Here is a 14861-nt window from a genome sequence, read left to right as displayed (position 1 = left end):
TGACTTAAAAAAAAAATAAGTAAATGAGTACATTAAAATGTCTTGTATTATGGTAAAAACGTTTCCTCTTTAAAACATTTTGACAATATATATTCCTTAACGTATATTCAGCGTTGCTGCTATTCTCTTCATGGAAGCCTAATGAGTTCATTGGCTAAAAAATCTTGATTTTCCAAAAATTAAATCCTAAAAAAATTGTAAATACGAATTAATCGATTAAATCGATTTATCGCACTCTCCTAACTTACAGTGCATTGGAAATGGATTCACATCCCTTGAACTTCAATCACACACCTCCATGAGGGTTTTATATGACAGAGCAGCACGAAGTAGGACACCATTGGTTTTTCATTTTTAATTAAACTTTACATCTGGAAAGGTGGGGGTGCATTTATTCACTGTAAAAACAGAACTAAAATAAGTTAAAATTTTCTTGAAATTAGTGTATTAGTACTTTATTTGAGTAGGCAAATAATATAATCTGCCAATGGAATAAGATTTGTGAACTTAAAATAGAAAGAACTCATCTCCATCAATTTATTTCAAGTGCAGTATATCTAATCATTTGATTTTAGGGGTAAAAATACTCATTCCATTGGCAGATAATCTTATTTACCTGCTCAAATCAAGGACAAATACACTCATTTCAAGAAACTTTTACTTATTTTTAATTCTGTTTTTTGCAGTGTTTTCAGACCCTTTATCGTGATCCTGCAAAATGAAATCCAGTACAACTAAATGTCTTGAGAGGACCTCCAGGCCTCGGAGGTTTGTTAGAGAACATTAGCATCACAAAGACCAAGGAGTGAAGTTCAACCTACTCTGGAGGCTCTGGACGAGACTTTATCTTGTTCCGCCCTAAAAATCCCACGAAAATATGTTGAAGGTTGTGTTTGGAACGTGACAAAATGAGAGTATAAATACTTTTGCAAGGCGGCGTCGTGTATGCATTTCAGTTTTGAGCGTGCATGTGAAGCAGGAAGTCTGCTCCACGTGAATAACGCTGGCTTGTCGTGTGCAGGAGAGCCTTGAGCAGATCCAGTCGGTGCTGAATTCCACCGAGGTTGGTCTCCACCAGCTGACCGCCCTGGTGGACTGCCGCAGCCTACACATGGTGAGTCACGACGCGCCGCGTTCGACGGCAGAAGTCAGAGCGCCGCCTCCCAGCTGACGGTTCTCCCCCCGTCCTGTTTTAAAGGACTACGTCCAGGCGTTGACCGGGCTGTGTTACGATGGGGTAGAAGGTGTCATCTACCTGGTTCTGTTCTCCTTCGTCACCGCGCTGATGTTCTCTTCCATCGTGTGCAGCGTGCCACACACCTGGCCGAGGAAGAGGTAACACACACGCGCTCCTCCAGAGCTCCTCTCACGCCGGTATGAGACTTTTCCATCGGGCAAAGCAGCTTGACTCATTCTGCAAAGATGGTCTGCAGCTGGATAAAGAGGCTGGGGAAACTAAGATAACAGACGTACACATTAATCTAATATTAATTTGTACGTAGTTTTTATTTTTTTTTGCTCTGACTGCATCAGCTTTAGAAGCAGCTGATCCAACCAACATTTAGGCGATCCCATCTGCAGCGGAACGACGGCAGAGCTGAGTCAAGGCAAATGCCGCAATGGAAAACCCACATACACGACACGCAGCTACGCCTTCCATCCCTAAACCCTCGTCTTTGGTTAACCTGTTCTCTAAATACTCACACATTTCTCGCTCTAACGAGTTACTGCAATGCAGAAAGCCTCAAACAGGATCTCCTCAGTGCCCATGCATGTCATTGCTTTGGGTGTATTCGCCTCCCAAACTGTTGTATCCGGCCATACCTCTCTCTGCCTGTCTCTGCATTTATTTATTTTCTTCTTCTGTTACTCTCTGTCCTCATCACTGCTAGTTCGACTGATGGTTTGTTTGTTTGTTTGTTTGTTTGTACGGCTCATTTTCTTTGGACTCGGAGCACCCATGTTGTGTCGGACAGTATGTCACCACACATTTTATTTTATTTTTTCCCCTTTGCCCCACTTCTTCCTTCTGTTCCTCCCCCCTTCTTCTCTGCCCCACCCCACCCTGTCCTGATTTGGAAATGCTTCGGGGCTTCAGCAAATGATGATGCACATTGGGATAAGTGGAAAACCCTACGATCAGATGACGATTCAGCATCGCAGTCGGTGCAGCATGCAGTGATGGATTTCACTCCTGTTATAACACAGCTCCGGCAGGCTAGTCGTGGTTGTGCGCTTCTCTGTTGGGTTCGGCTCAAAAGCAACACAGATGTATGGCCCAGCAGGAATGAGCAGGAGTTTATGTCTGCATCTGGATTTAACAAGAATGGCCAGAACTGTGCAGAATCACAGGCTGGACCGTCCATTTAATTGAATGGGCAGAACACCACCATCTGGTGGCAAGACATCTCATTATCCTCATTTTCTGCGTAAACTAATCTAAATAGAGCTCCATCCATTTTTATCTCTTTAACACATGGGATAACGGTGTTATTATGGAACCAACAGAAGAAGAAGAGCTACTAAGGCCAAGAAAGAGTTTTTGACGTCAGTGTTCAGTTTCTCACATTTTTTCAGCACTGCAGCCAGAGATCCAACTTCCAAATCAGCACATATCTTTTTTAATGCCTCATTTTGTTCCGTTGCTGGCTGTTTTTTTTTTTTTTTTTTACATTTATTTAACCATTTTTATGTCTGAAAATGGTTTGCTCAGTTCAGCCATATTATCTCCTTTTTTTCCTGATCCTTTTGATTTACTTTCTATGGAGCACATAAAAAATGCACAAATTATGTGAAATAAACCAAACCTTCTTGTACTTAGGGCTGGGCGATAGTACTTGAAAATTACAACTATACATTAGGGATTTATGGCAGCGTGTGTTATATACAGGGTTCCTATACAAAGGTGGGAAAATTAGAATTGAAAATGGATAAAAAAGTTTTTTGTTTCCAGACATCGTATCTCATTCCTTTGTCTAAAGGCTGAAAATCAGAATTTCTGGAAATGTAAAGGGCTTGTTATATTGTTTTGTATTTAGATTACCTTTATTTTGTTTTGCCACGTCACAACCTCTAGTTTTTCTCCTACCCATCAATCATTGTGGTTTTCAGAAGGTTTACACAGATGAACGTCTGTCATTCTGAAATCAAAAAGACCCATATTCATACCTTTTTTATAAATTGCCACTAGATTTGTTTTCATTCGGGTTTTAAACTGAACCCAAGGACCCTAAACTAGGTTAGATGCTGTCCAAATAATTACAATTAATAGTGTTTGGAGTTTAGTGAAATGAAGACATTGCTGATTGTAAAATGTGATTCAAAGGATCAGTTTTCAATCTAAAATAATCCTGTCCAGATTGTTCTTTGTATGACAGATGTTAACTGATCTAAATCCAGATGCCTGAAAAAGGGGAACTAAACAGACATGTGGATGTGTTTGCAACAAACATGCAGCAACTGATGTTTTGATATGAAGAAAAATCCTTCTGACCGTTACACAGACGTCACAGAGAGATCTGAGGCAACTGACCTGGACAGTTATAGACACCCCAAACGTGCAGAAAACAGAACTAAATGGCAACAGCTCACACTTTAGAGCTGAGCACAAAAGTCAGACCAAAGCTCAGTTACTAGCAATTTGAATGTAAGTAGTGTGCCATGTTTGGTTGGACTCGTAGGTTCAGGTTTAAAATAGATATAGTACAATATTACAGAACTTAGATGGCACCCAAGAATACCTGTTATGACATATTATGAAAAAAACAAACCTTCATTTGCATCTCTACTGCGTCCAGAAACAGTCCTAGCACTATAAAATATATAGCTGTTTTTTTTTTTTTTTTTTTGGCTGTCAGTAAAGGTTTTTGTTGGTATCTGGAAAATTAGCCATTTTTAAAACCTCCCGATTACTACGTCCCAATTGGCAGGCACTGCCGATTGGGACGTAGTAAAACTGAATATAAAACTGAATATAAAACTGAATATATTTAACACATTAGTTTTCTATTACATCTTACATTGAAGTTATAATTATTATTTCAATAAATTACATACGCAACTTAACTTTGGCATTAATGCATGCCGGAAAATGTGCATATAACCCCGTCACACTTAACTACAGTTGAAAAGACAAAGTCAGCTAATGGTTAGCGTGATGCTAATTTGCACTGAAAATCTCATAGGGACGCTAGCACTATTTGCGTCTTCCGACCTAAAACATAGGGTGACCAGACTTCTGTAATGATAACTGGGGACATCTTTGATTTTGTTAAGTGGTGGGGGGGCGATGACGACGCACAGACCTGGGATCGCAGCAGGACTGGTTAAATACCGCTTGCTGGGCTAAACTTTTACTCCATCATGATAAACTGAAATCGGGGACATTTCCGGGGACAGGTCATCAAAAACAGGGACTGTCCCCTGAAATCTGGGACGTCTGGTCATCGTACTAAAACAACCAAAATGCCTCCTTGAAGTATCTTGCACAAACCAACACTTTTAAAAAGCAGAACACTCACAGATAGATGTTTCTATGCAGTTGAGAAGATATAACAGGACAGTCTCTACACAAACAGCTAACGGTTAGCATGATGCTAATTTGCACTGAAAATGCCACAGGGACGTTAGCACTATTAGCGTCTTATTTGTTTCATCAGATTCTTCCAACCTAAACAGTCCAAAATGCCTCTTAGAGTATCTTACACAAACTTAATAACAATATAACACTCACAGGAAGATGTTTCTAGGCAGTTGAAAAGATGTAACAGGATAGTTTAACAGAAATGTGGCTTTCACTGTAGCTCTGGAACCGTCTTCAAAGTATCCCAGAGTAAAGCATGCACTGTTGTACTATTGTGCATCTGTATGCAGCTGTGTTCAAGTATATAAAGTGCGAGTGTAAACATTGAGTTGGGGGCGTGGCCAGCTACATCTTATTTGCATAAAAGTGACAGAGCCCTAAAATAGCTTATTCTGAAAGGAGCTCACAATAGGTGAAACTGAGGAGGTGAAATCTCATTATCTGATAATGATTTTGTGCAAAAAAAGTAATGAACATGTTTTATATAGCACATAGACCAATCATAACATTTTTGAAAGGAATCAGAATAGGTCACATTTAACATTTAGGATGGGATGAGTCACATAATTGTTCCAGATGAACTCTGACACAGCTAAATACAGCGGCACAGAGACCGGAAGAATAGCCGTTTTATCCTGTGATCAAGTTACTCACCCGTAGCAGGTATTAGTAATTACAAAGTTCTTATCTGACCCCTTTGTTGATTTCCTCTTCTTGAGCATAAGACCAAATCTGCTGTGCTCCTTAGTTGTCATTCCAACAACAGCAGCTGCTCTGTACGGTGCCAAGATGTCTCCTTGAGTCTGTGTGCCTCAGCCCACAACCTGCAGTCTTCTATCTCTTCCTGAAGCTTTTGTTAGAAGCTTCCTTTTTTACCAATTACTTAGTTGTGGTTTTGCAATGATGCTCTGGGAGAGTGGCTGACGCATTTAGGAGAATTGATAAAACTGTAGCTCCCATCAAATCACATACAATATTCACAGTATTCAAGTGGAACAAAGCTTGTCCCGCTGCATGAAATATATTTGACTTATCGCCCAGCCCTATCTGGAGTATGATTCTTTTTGGACAGTGTGAATTATTAGCTTTTAAATAACAGCAGCGACACCTCTATCTCTATAACAGCCCGCATGCAAACAATGACAGCATGGTTATCTTTAAGGATATTATGTTTATACAGTTTGAATGAATGAAAGCTTTTCTAAGACGCAAACGTGCAGCCTTCACGTTTCTTTGCTTTCTGGATAAATGCTGGTTCTCGTTCAGCTGCTCGAGGCACGGCCTCAGCTGGGCGTTTGTGTTTGGAGATCTCTTAAGTTCACCTTCCCTCACCTAACCTCCTCTTCAACCACTTGTTTATGCTCTGTTGTCTCTCTCGGATCTCCCTCCCCTCTACCTCTTTCCCCCCCCTCCTTGTCCATCACGCCCTCTCGTGCCCTGCTCTTAACCTGACCAATCGAAGGACGGATGACGAGGACGGAGAAGACGAGTCGGGTGCCTCACGCGGCGTGCACGATAACCTGTACCGCGTTCACATGCCCAGTCTCTACAGCTGTGGCTCCAGCTACGGTAGCGAAGCTAGCCTGCCCGCCACAGCCCACACTGTCAGCAATGCCCCCGTCACTGAATACATGTGAGTTAGCACCCACCGCTAGCTAGAGGCTAGCAGGACCAATACACTGCGTGCCATATAGGCAGTCGATGCTTTACCCTGTGTGACCCAGGCCACACAACGTAGACGTATTCCCGGCTTTAGCGTGCTCTAGTGACAAACCTGTCAGTGTGTCGTAGAAACCTCCCCCCGACTAGATCTCCTGTTGGAGAACGATAAACACATACTTCCTCTCATAGCCGGCCTGCCTGTTCATGCCCACAATATTTTCAGTAAACCAGACGAATGAAATAAGTTAATTACGTCACCTTGCATGCTGTTAGTTGTTGCCATAGGACTAGTTTCTTTGCTCAGAGCAGAACAACCAAGACCTTCTTAAAAGCCTTTGTTCTGCTGGTGCTTTTTAAGCTAATCAAGCGCAGCGTTTTAACTGCAAAGCCCAAAACAGGCAGTAAATAAGTGGTGGGATAAATACACTGGCTTGCTTTTGTTCACAGTGCCTTTCAAAGCTGTTCTTTCTCACATTTTGTCACGTTGCAACTACGAGTTGGAATGTGTTTTAATGGGATTTTGCGTGATAAAACAACACAGTGGAGAAAGCAGGTGTGTGGTGAAATGAGATTGATACAGGGCTTTACTAATGAAACAAAGTGCATTCTGCTACCCAGAGTCAATATTTTATTGAAGTGCTGGTGAAGATTCTCTGTCATCCAGGTCATGGTCATTCCAAAAAAAGTAAAAAACAAAACAACTGGACTTGTTTTCCGTAGTTGAAGACGTATCACTTCCTCTCCAGGAAGCTTTCTCAATTTAAAAAGTCTGGAGTAATGTGCAGTACCAAGCTTTATACTACAAGCAATGCCTTTGTTTGGGCAGTAGTATAAAGCTTGGTACTCCACATTACTCCAGACTTTTTGAATTGAGAAAGCTTCCTGGAGAGGAAGCGATACGTCTTCAACTACGGAAAACAAGTCCAGTTGCTTTGTTTTTTACTTTTTTTGGAATTTTATTGAAGTGCATTTTTAATTACCGCTGTAAATCTGGTTTCTACCAGCTTTCCACTTCTGGAGACTGAGACTTTTTCTTATTCCAAAATAGCTTAAACTCAGTCAGCTTTCCAAGATTCTCAGCTGGTCTTAGGTCCGGACTCTGACCAGGTTAGTTTCACCATTGAATGAGCTTTGATTTAAACCGTCTCATTGTAGCTCTAACCGGGCGTTTAGGGCAGTTGTCCTGCTGGCCCCAGTCTGATGTCTTCTGCAACCTGTATCAGGTTTTCTTACACTACTGTCCTGTATTATGTTGCTTCAATTTTCCAGTAAATCCGACCAGCTTCCCTGAACAAAAGAGAAATCTCCCAGGCATGAGGTTGCTACGTCTCTGTTTCACGGCCAGGATTGTGTGTTAGGCATGCAATGTTAGTTTTCTGCCTGACTTAGTGTTTTCCCTTCAGGCCAAAAACGTCTACAACGTTGACCTCATTTGACCAGAGCTCCATCCTTCATGCTTACTGTGTCTGCCACACGACAAACTGCAAACAGGACTTATGACTTACGTTCAACAATTGCTTTATTTTATTTTTTTCTCCCCAGTGTCTTAATGAGGACAGTTAGTAGATTGCTTTACCTCTAGTTATCCTGTCAACAGATGCTGTTTGTTGTCCTGGACTTTATTTAGGGGTATCTGATTCAAGGAGGCCAACAAAAATGCACACCAATATTTTTGTGAAAGAAAAATAAACATAAAACATGTATATTTTTTTCTTCTACTTCACACATTTACGTTACTTAGTGTTTTTCAGTCACAAAAAATCCCAATAATATACATATAGATGTTTGTTCTTGTAACGTGATGAAATGTTAACGGTTCAAAGAGGTGTTACTCTTTTCACGGCACTATTTATTGCCCACTTATTGATCAAAAGGGCTTTAAGAGAAACCTTTATTTTACTTTTTAAGTAGCAATCTGGATGCTGGATGTTAAATGAATCTGTATATGGTTCATGTCCTGTGGCTCCTCCCATTTTGTTTCTACTTTTTTACTTGTTAGGAAATAATACATTTTTGTGCTTTGTTTATGAACTATTATACATTGCCAAGCGGAGGGTCCCCGTTTCCTCTATAGCTGGGATAATTTATCAGAGGGCAATAGTCAGAGTCACGACGAGCAGATTAGAGCTCAGCGACAGGGTGACCTCATGCAGTAACCTCTTATTTTACAATGCAGGAGCCAGAACGCAAACTTTCAGAACCCCCGGTGTGAGAACACCCCCTTGATTGGCAGGGAGTCCCCTCCACCCTCTGTAAGTGCACACTTTCTAGATCACACTCTCCCTTCTGCTGTCTTCCAATACCCACAGCACAGCTGGAGCACATTGAAAACCAACAGAGATGTAGTGGTTTACTCGTTGTATGGATTTGCAAGGGGGCACATTGTCGCCCATCCCTGTTGTCCGACAACATGCTATGTGTGGATATTGGAGGGTAGTGGTCTCTCCCTACATCCCTTTAAGTGTCATTTTTTTGCTCAAACTAGAGTGTGATCATGGTTCAGCTTTGCAAGGGTCATTTTGGCAGCCTGTGATGACTAGAGCTTAAAAAGAAGCCCCTTTGTCCGCTCTTTGGATTTGCTTATATCGTGTCACGTTGGACACAAAGTCGGCCTCTATTTCTGATGTATGGTGGTTGAAGTCAGCGGCGGTGTGATGAACATTTTTCAGACTACATTCGTACATTTTTGCTGTTCAGTAGCAAAGCCAATGTAGACGAGCCACAAATATGTGTCATTTTTAGTTAAAATGAACTTCAGGTGCATCTCAAGAAACTAGAACATCATTAAAAACAGTTTTTGTCCCGTTGCTCCATTTCAAAATGTGAATCTAATGTTATATTGATTAATTGCACACTAAATTTATATATTTCAAGAGTTTGTTTTGATTTTTTTTGATTATTAAGGCTCGCAGACAACAAACACCCAAACATCCTGTACACAGACAATTACAGTATCTCATAAGACCAATAAAAAACATTTTTTACAACAACCTTCTGGAAATTATATCCATATCCTGGACAGCATATGAATTGGATGCTTGATCAGAGCTCCATTTGCATGAATTACTGCATCAGTGAGGCGAGCTCTCATCTTCTCAACAAACTCTAGATTCTTTAAAATGGTTTGACCCATTTACAGTGATACCCTGATCAATAAAGCAGGCACTGGTCATTCTGGCAATGCTGGAAATTTTGGACCACTGAGCAACAGTCAGTGGTCCAGTCTCCTTCGCTCAGGTAAGACACTTCTGACAGCACTGGGTCCGGTTCTGGACTGTCTCTTGAAGCAGTGACTCCAGTGACTCCCAGCCCAGTGAATCTCCCTCACATTCTTCAACGGGCTTTGCTTCACAATCCTCCCCAAGCTTATCCCTGTTCTTTCAGTCACCCTTTCTCCTTCCACCCAACTTTCCATGAATCTGCTTGTACACAGCAGCCCGTGAGGAGCCGGCCTCTTTAGCAAAAACTCTTATGCGGCGTAACCTTTATGTAGCGTGACTTCCTAGGCCATTAACACGCGTATTAAATGTCGTTTTTATTGGTCTTATGTGATTTTTAGATTGGGGTTTGATAAAACTGGAAATTCCAATATATAAAAAAACAGGGTGCTTGCGCAAGTCTTGAAAGTCTTAATAGGTATGGAATTTTGAAACACTGTTTACCAGACCTTGAAAAGTCTTGAATTTTGTGTGAAAGTCTTAATAAAGTATGGGAAAAAAATGTGTGGTAGAATTTTACAGTATGCTCAAAGGCATTGTGAAATGAGAAATAGGAAGGTAGGCTATAAAACTATAATTTTACTAACTGGTCACGTACTGTATTAGCCTAATGGAATCAAACACTTGTTTGATGTGAAATTCATGTACTTGTGATTTTCATGTTTTGAAACGTTTTCATCAGTAAAAGCATAATTTACTGTGAATAATGCATTTGTTCATTGAATACTAGCCTATAAAAATTAACATTTCTAATAAACAGTTTGTACAATCTCAACCAATGAAGTAGGCAGTAGGCACACAAGTATACAAGTACATAAAGTTAAGGTCTTGGGAAAAAAAATATCAGTTTTAAAAAAGTCTGGAATTTTAATTTGGAAAAAGAGCAAGCACCCTGAAAAAACAAAAAGACGAAACGAAACACTTGAAATATATGAGAGTGTGCTTGGTGGCTCTAAATGAGATTCACTTTTTGAACTGATTTGATGATGTTTTGGATGAGATGCAGCCCTACTGACTGCTGCTGGGCCCATTTGTTGACGAGCAAACCTCGCCGTGCGTCAGCTGTTCACGTCCCGCATTCTGGCGCTGTGGACAGACTGAACCCTCTGCTCCGCGCCGCCTGTCCGAACACCGCGTTCAATCTCAGTCATTTCTGACGGTTCTTCAAAACCCCCCCACCCCCCCACTCCACCCCTGGAGCCCAAACCTTTAAAGGTCCCGCTTTCCCTCCCTCCTGTTCCACACTGTGTCTATGTGTGCACATCTTCTGGTCGAGGTGTATGTGTCTGCTGCTGTTTCTGTGCCCCACCGTCACCTTTCACCATCGAGCAGCCACACCGCCACTCCCCCCCCACACCCCCCCCCACCTCCCTCCCTCACACCTCCACTGCCGAGAGCGTCCACAAGCGGCCACAGCTCATTCTTTTCACAGACAGAGCTGATCTCCTGCCCTCTGCTGTGGCGTGGAAACCCAAGAGCCTTCTACTGTAACTATCACACGAGAGCACTAACTCCTACCAGGCTAACCCGCTACATCAGAAGTAGAGAACTAACTACCAACCAATCCCGATCCGCCGATCTGTGATAACATCTTGTAGCTCTAATCAGCAGCTAAATAACGGATGACTGTTGTAATCAGATCCTGGCTGTCCAAATGACTGATCACATGACCTGTGTGCGTGTGCGTGTGTGTTATCTTCCCATCTACGTGTAATTGATCGGATATTTACATAAGTTGTGTGTAAAGTGAATGACCTGGAATCCAAATTAAATGTTCCTGTTTTAGTTCGGTTAGGATTGGGGAAAGAAATGTTTGCTGAAAGCCAGAATTTGAGATGTATTATTATTTTTTTCTAGAATTTCTTATTATATTCCCAAAATTCAGAAGCTTACATGCATTTCCTCAGAGTTTGGTAGAATTGCCTTTAAAAAAAACAACCCCAGAGGTCTTTAAACACAAACTTCTCACAGGTGGTTTTTGCTGTTATTTTGGGCCCCATTACTTTTAACAGAACTGGTGTAGCTGAGACAGGATTTGGACCTCCTTCATCACACACCCTGTTTTTTATTTTATTTTTTTTAACTCTGCCAACAAACTTTCTATGGGTCTGAGACCAGGGCTTTTTGATGCCTAGTCCAAAACACTGACTTTGTCATCCTAACAAAGTGCTTAGGGTCGTCGTCCAGTAGGAAGACACATTGGTGACAAATGACCTCAGATTTTGCTTCAATATTTCCCCATAATGTTATTTTCTTACCAAGCCGTACATCTTGTGAAGTGCAGCGCCGCCTCCTGCAGCTGAACGGTCACCACCCCCGTAGTTCCCGTTTAGGATGCCGTTCTCAGGCTTGTTACACTGCAAAAACGGACCTAAAAATAAGTAAAATGTTCTTAAAATTCGTATTTTTTTTTCCTTGATTTGAGCAGGTAGATTATATTATCTGCCAATTGAATGAGTATTTTGTCCCCTAAAATAAGATAATTAGACATCCTGCACTTGAAATGAGACGATGGAGATGAATTGTTCCTGTTTTAAGTGCAAAAATCTTATTCCATTGGCAGATCATCTTATTTACCTGCTAAAATCAAGGACAGGTACACTAATTTTAAGAAAAGTTTACTTATTTTTAGTTCCGTTTTTGCAGTGTAGCGTCTCCGCCTTTTTCCAGATGTGATGCAGGTCGTTACAGCCGGGGTTGCTGCACACACGTTAGCAGAAGTTGTTAGCCGCTAGAACGCAGACCCCATTTCTTCCCTGAATGATGGGATGCATGGAGCTCGCCTCGCAGTGGCGACACTCTGAACAAACATTTCATCTGGAAACTAAACCTTCCTCATATCATGGCTGATCTGTTTGGATATTTTTCATGATGTTACACAAGGAAACGGTTTGTGCCTGTATTGAAGTCCGTCTGAATTAACCTATTTGAGGTTCTGCAAAGCCATGACATCATCGTCCGAGCTGTACCCAGCAGGCATAGTAACCGCAGTGCATGTAAGCTTTTACCTTTGCAGAGAGAATCTCTCATCATTCTGGCATTTAGCAAATGTAGATCATTCATCCTAACGGAGCTAAAACGGGAAAGTTTCCGTCTGATTTAATGCGAGTGAGAAAAGCAGGTTGTGTTTTCTCTGTAGACAGAATATGTAAATATCTGGATTCAGCTGTTTTTTTTTTTTGTTCATGTATCCGTCTGTTGTACGAAAGAGGTTGAAATATTTCCATCACGGTGCCCTTCTCCTCTTCCTGTCCCTTCCTCCCTGCTTCTCACCATTTTCCTCTCCTGCTCTTCCTTTCCTCTTCCTCTCCTTCTGTCCCCTCTCTCCATCCAGTACACCTCCAGTATGAGAGCGAAGTACCTGGCCACCAACCGACCGGAGCAGAACCGCCGCTCGGTTCCCAACGACCAACTGGATCCCGCGAGCCGGCCCAACCCCGCCGCCCGACCACAGTCCTCAGTCCACTAGAGACCAGTCCAACGCAGCACTGCCTCAGCCGTCTTCTCACAGCCAGCAGCATGACCCGACACCGCGCTCAGGCCGGAGCTTCCTGCTACCCGCATCCCGGCTCCAGCAGGACCCCCCACACCGCCAAGTCCTCTGAATCTCTTTAAAACGGTACCAGAAGCCACACATCCAGTCTAAAAGGGTCCATGTTTCTACGTCTCCCCCCCCCCCCCCCCCCCCCTCCTCCTCTGCGGATCCACCTTTCGGCTGCTGGTTCCACCACCTCTGCTGTGGGTCAGCTCAGGTTCCCCCGGCGGTTCCTCCTTCTGTTTTTCTCTAGGATCTGTTCTCTCTGTCCCCGCCGGTCAATTAATCCCCCCCCCCCCCCCCATCTCCCGGACACTTTTACGTTCAAATAACATGCTGGCTGACACACACACACACACACACACATGCACACACACTCACACACACACGTTGTACAGAGCTGTAAATAGCGCGACACACGCTTTATTCTGACTTCATGAAGAGTAGACCGTTTTAATCCTTCCTGGTTACGTGGCGTGCCGTCTGTTCATCATGGAAACTCTTCGCTGTATCTCTTACACAAAACACGCGCAAGCTGGCGGCTAAAGGAACCCAACGCTCATGTGTATAAATAACAAGCCAGTGACTCAGAAAGCCATGATAATAGATAGGAACTTAGCTGTACCCCCCCCCCCCCACACACACACATTCCCTCTTCGACTCGTCGTTCAGGACTTGAAGCGGCGCGTCCACGTCTCGTTTACGTGCACCGGCCGCACACAGCAGTGCTTTTATCACGGAGGTGGAAGCTGGAGAGCACGGACACGAAAAAGGCTCGACTTGTGCCAAATAAACTGAGAAATGAAAACAAAGGATGCCTGATTCTCTTCTCATCTCCCACTGCCTCCGGAGGACTCAGAAAGGGGAAAGGAAACTGGAAAAGGGAGCGTTACCCGCGCCGCCGTCGGCGATAAGGGAGCAGGACGGACTCTTGAGGAGGGTACCGACGGACACGTATCTGCGATTTAAAACTTGTAAGGTGCTATTTAAAGCTGTCAAAGTCTCAGAAGGTCAGGAACAAGAGAGGGACAAAAGTTTATTTCCTTTTTTTTTTTTTCCCCTTTTAGGATTGTGATAAGGGACACAGAGTGCCTCGCAAAGTCATTCACCTTGAAGGTTTTCACGTTTGCTTCTGTCATAACCACAAACGTCAGTGTATTTTATTTAGTTTTAACTGACAGACCAACACAAAGTAGCACATGGTTGTAAGGTGGAAGGAAAACGATTTCTTACAAATAACATTTTTAAAAAGAATCGCCTTTCGCTGCCATTCCAGCTCCAATCCCCTCAGCTTTGCCCGTATGGAGGCTCTATGATCAGCAGTCTTTACGGCAAACTCTCCGTCTGGCACATTTTAACCAGGGTTCCCACGGGTCCTTGAAATCCTTGAAAGTTTGTGAATCTGAAAAAATAAATTCAAGGCCCTTGAAAGTTCTTGAAAACAGCCCAAAAAACACCTTGTCCTTGAAAGTCCTTTTAATCTTTTTGTGGGGTTGAAAGTTCACATGGATGACGACTCATGTGTCATTATTTTACTGCCACACGATCTTTTAAAATTATTTTGATTCCACAGACTTTTAATTTGCAAAAGTACGTTCGGTCTTCGTTAGTTGGTAGGCTACGGTTTAGGCCTACGTGCATCCAATAGGTTACATTCACGCAGCGTTGCTAACTCAGCGACTCAGCGTCCAGACTGCAAATGAAGCGCCGGGATTGATGGCGCAGGTTGATCATAACTAACTGAATTTGAAATATTTTATCTTAAATAAATAACGGCATTTGATTCACACAGCCACATGTTCATGTTTTACCGTGATTTGTAGGCTCCTTAGTGGACCACAAGGGAAAAAAGAAAATGTTAAAA

General features: G+C 42.5%; 1 protein-coding gene across 1 annotated transcript in view; it reads left to right on the top strand.

Moving 5' to 3' along the window:
- The window catches only part of LOC105939187 (protein tweety homolog 3), a 43545-nt gene extending 29530 nt beyond the window's left edge, over positions 1–14015 (top strand). The window contains exons 11-15 of the mRNA XM_012881260.3: positions 1022–1114; positions 1199–1335; positions 6045–6215; positions 8421–8496; positions 12797–14015. Coding sequence (XP_012736714.1) covers positions 1022–1114; positions 1199–1335; positions 6045–6215; positions 8421–8496; positions 12797–12931 — 612 coding nt within the window. The 3' untranslated portion in view covers positions 12932–14015. The remainder of the gene's footprint in view (positions 1–1021; positions 1115–1198; positions 1336–6044; positions 6216–8420; positions 8497–12796) is intronic.
- Positions 14016–14861: the final 846 nt, after the last annotated feature.

Source organism: Fundulus heteroclitus, chromosome 5 (assembly GCF_011125445.2).
Source record: "Fundulus heteroclitus isolate FHET01 chromosome 5, MU-UCD_Fhet_4.1, whole genome shotgun sequence".
NCBI lineage: Eukaryota > Metazoa > Chordata > Actinopteri > Cyprinodontiformes > Fundulidae > Fundulus > Fundulus heteroclitus.
Note: the sequence above shows the minus strand (reverse complement) of the source record. Positions and strands in the feature narration are given on the sequence as shown.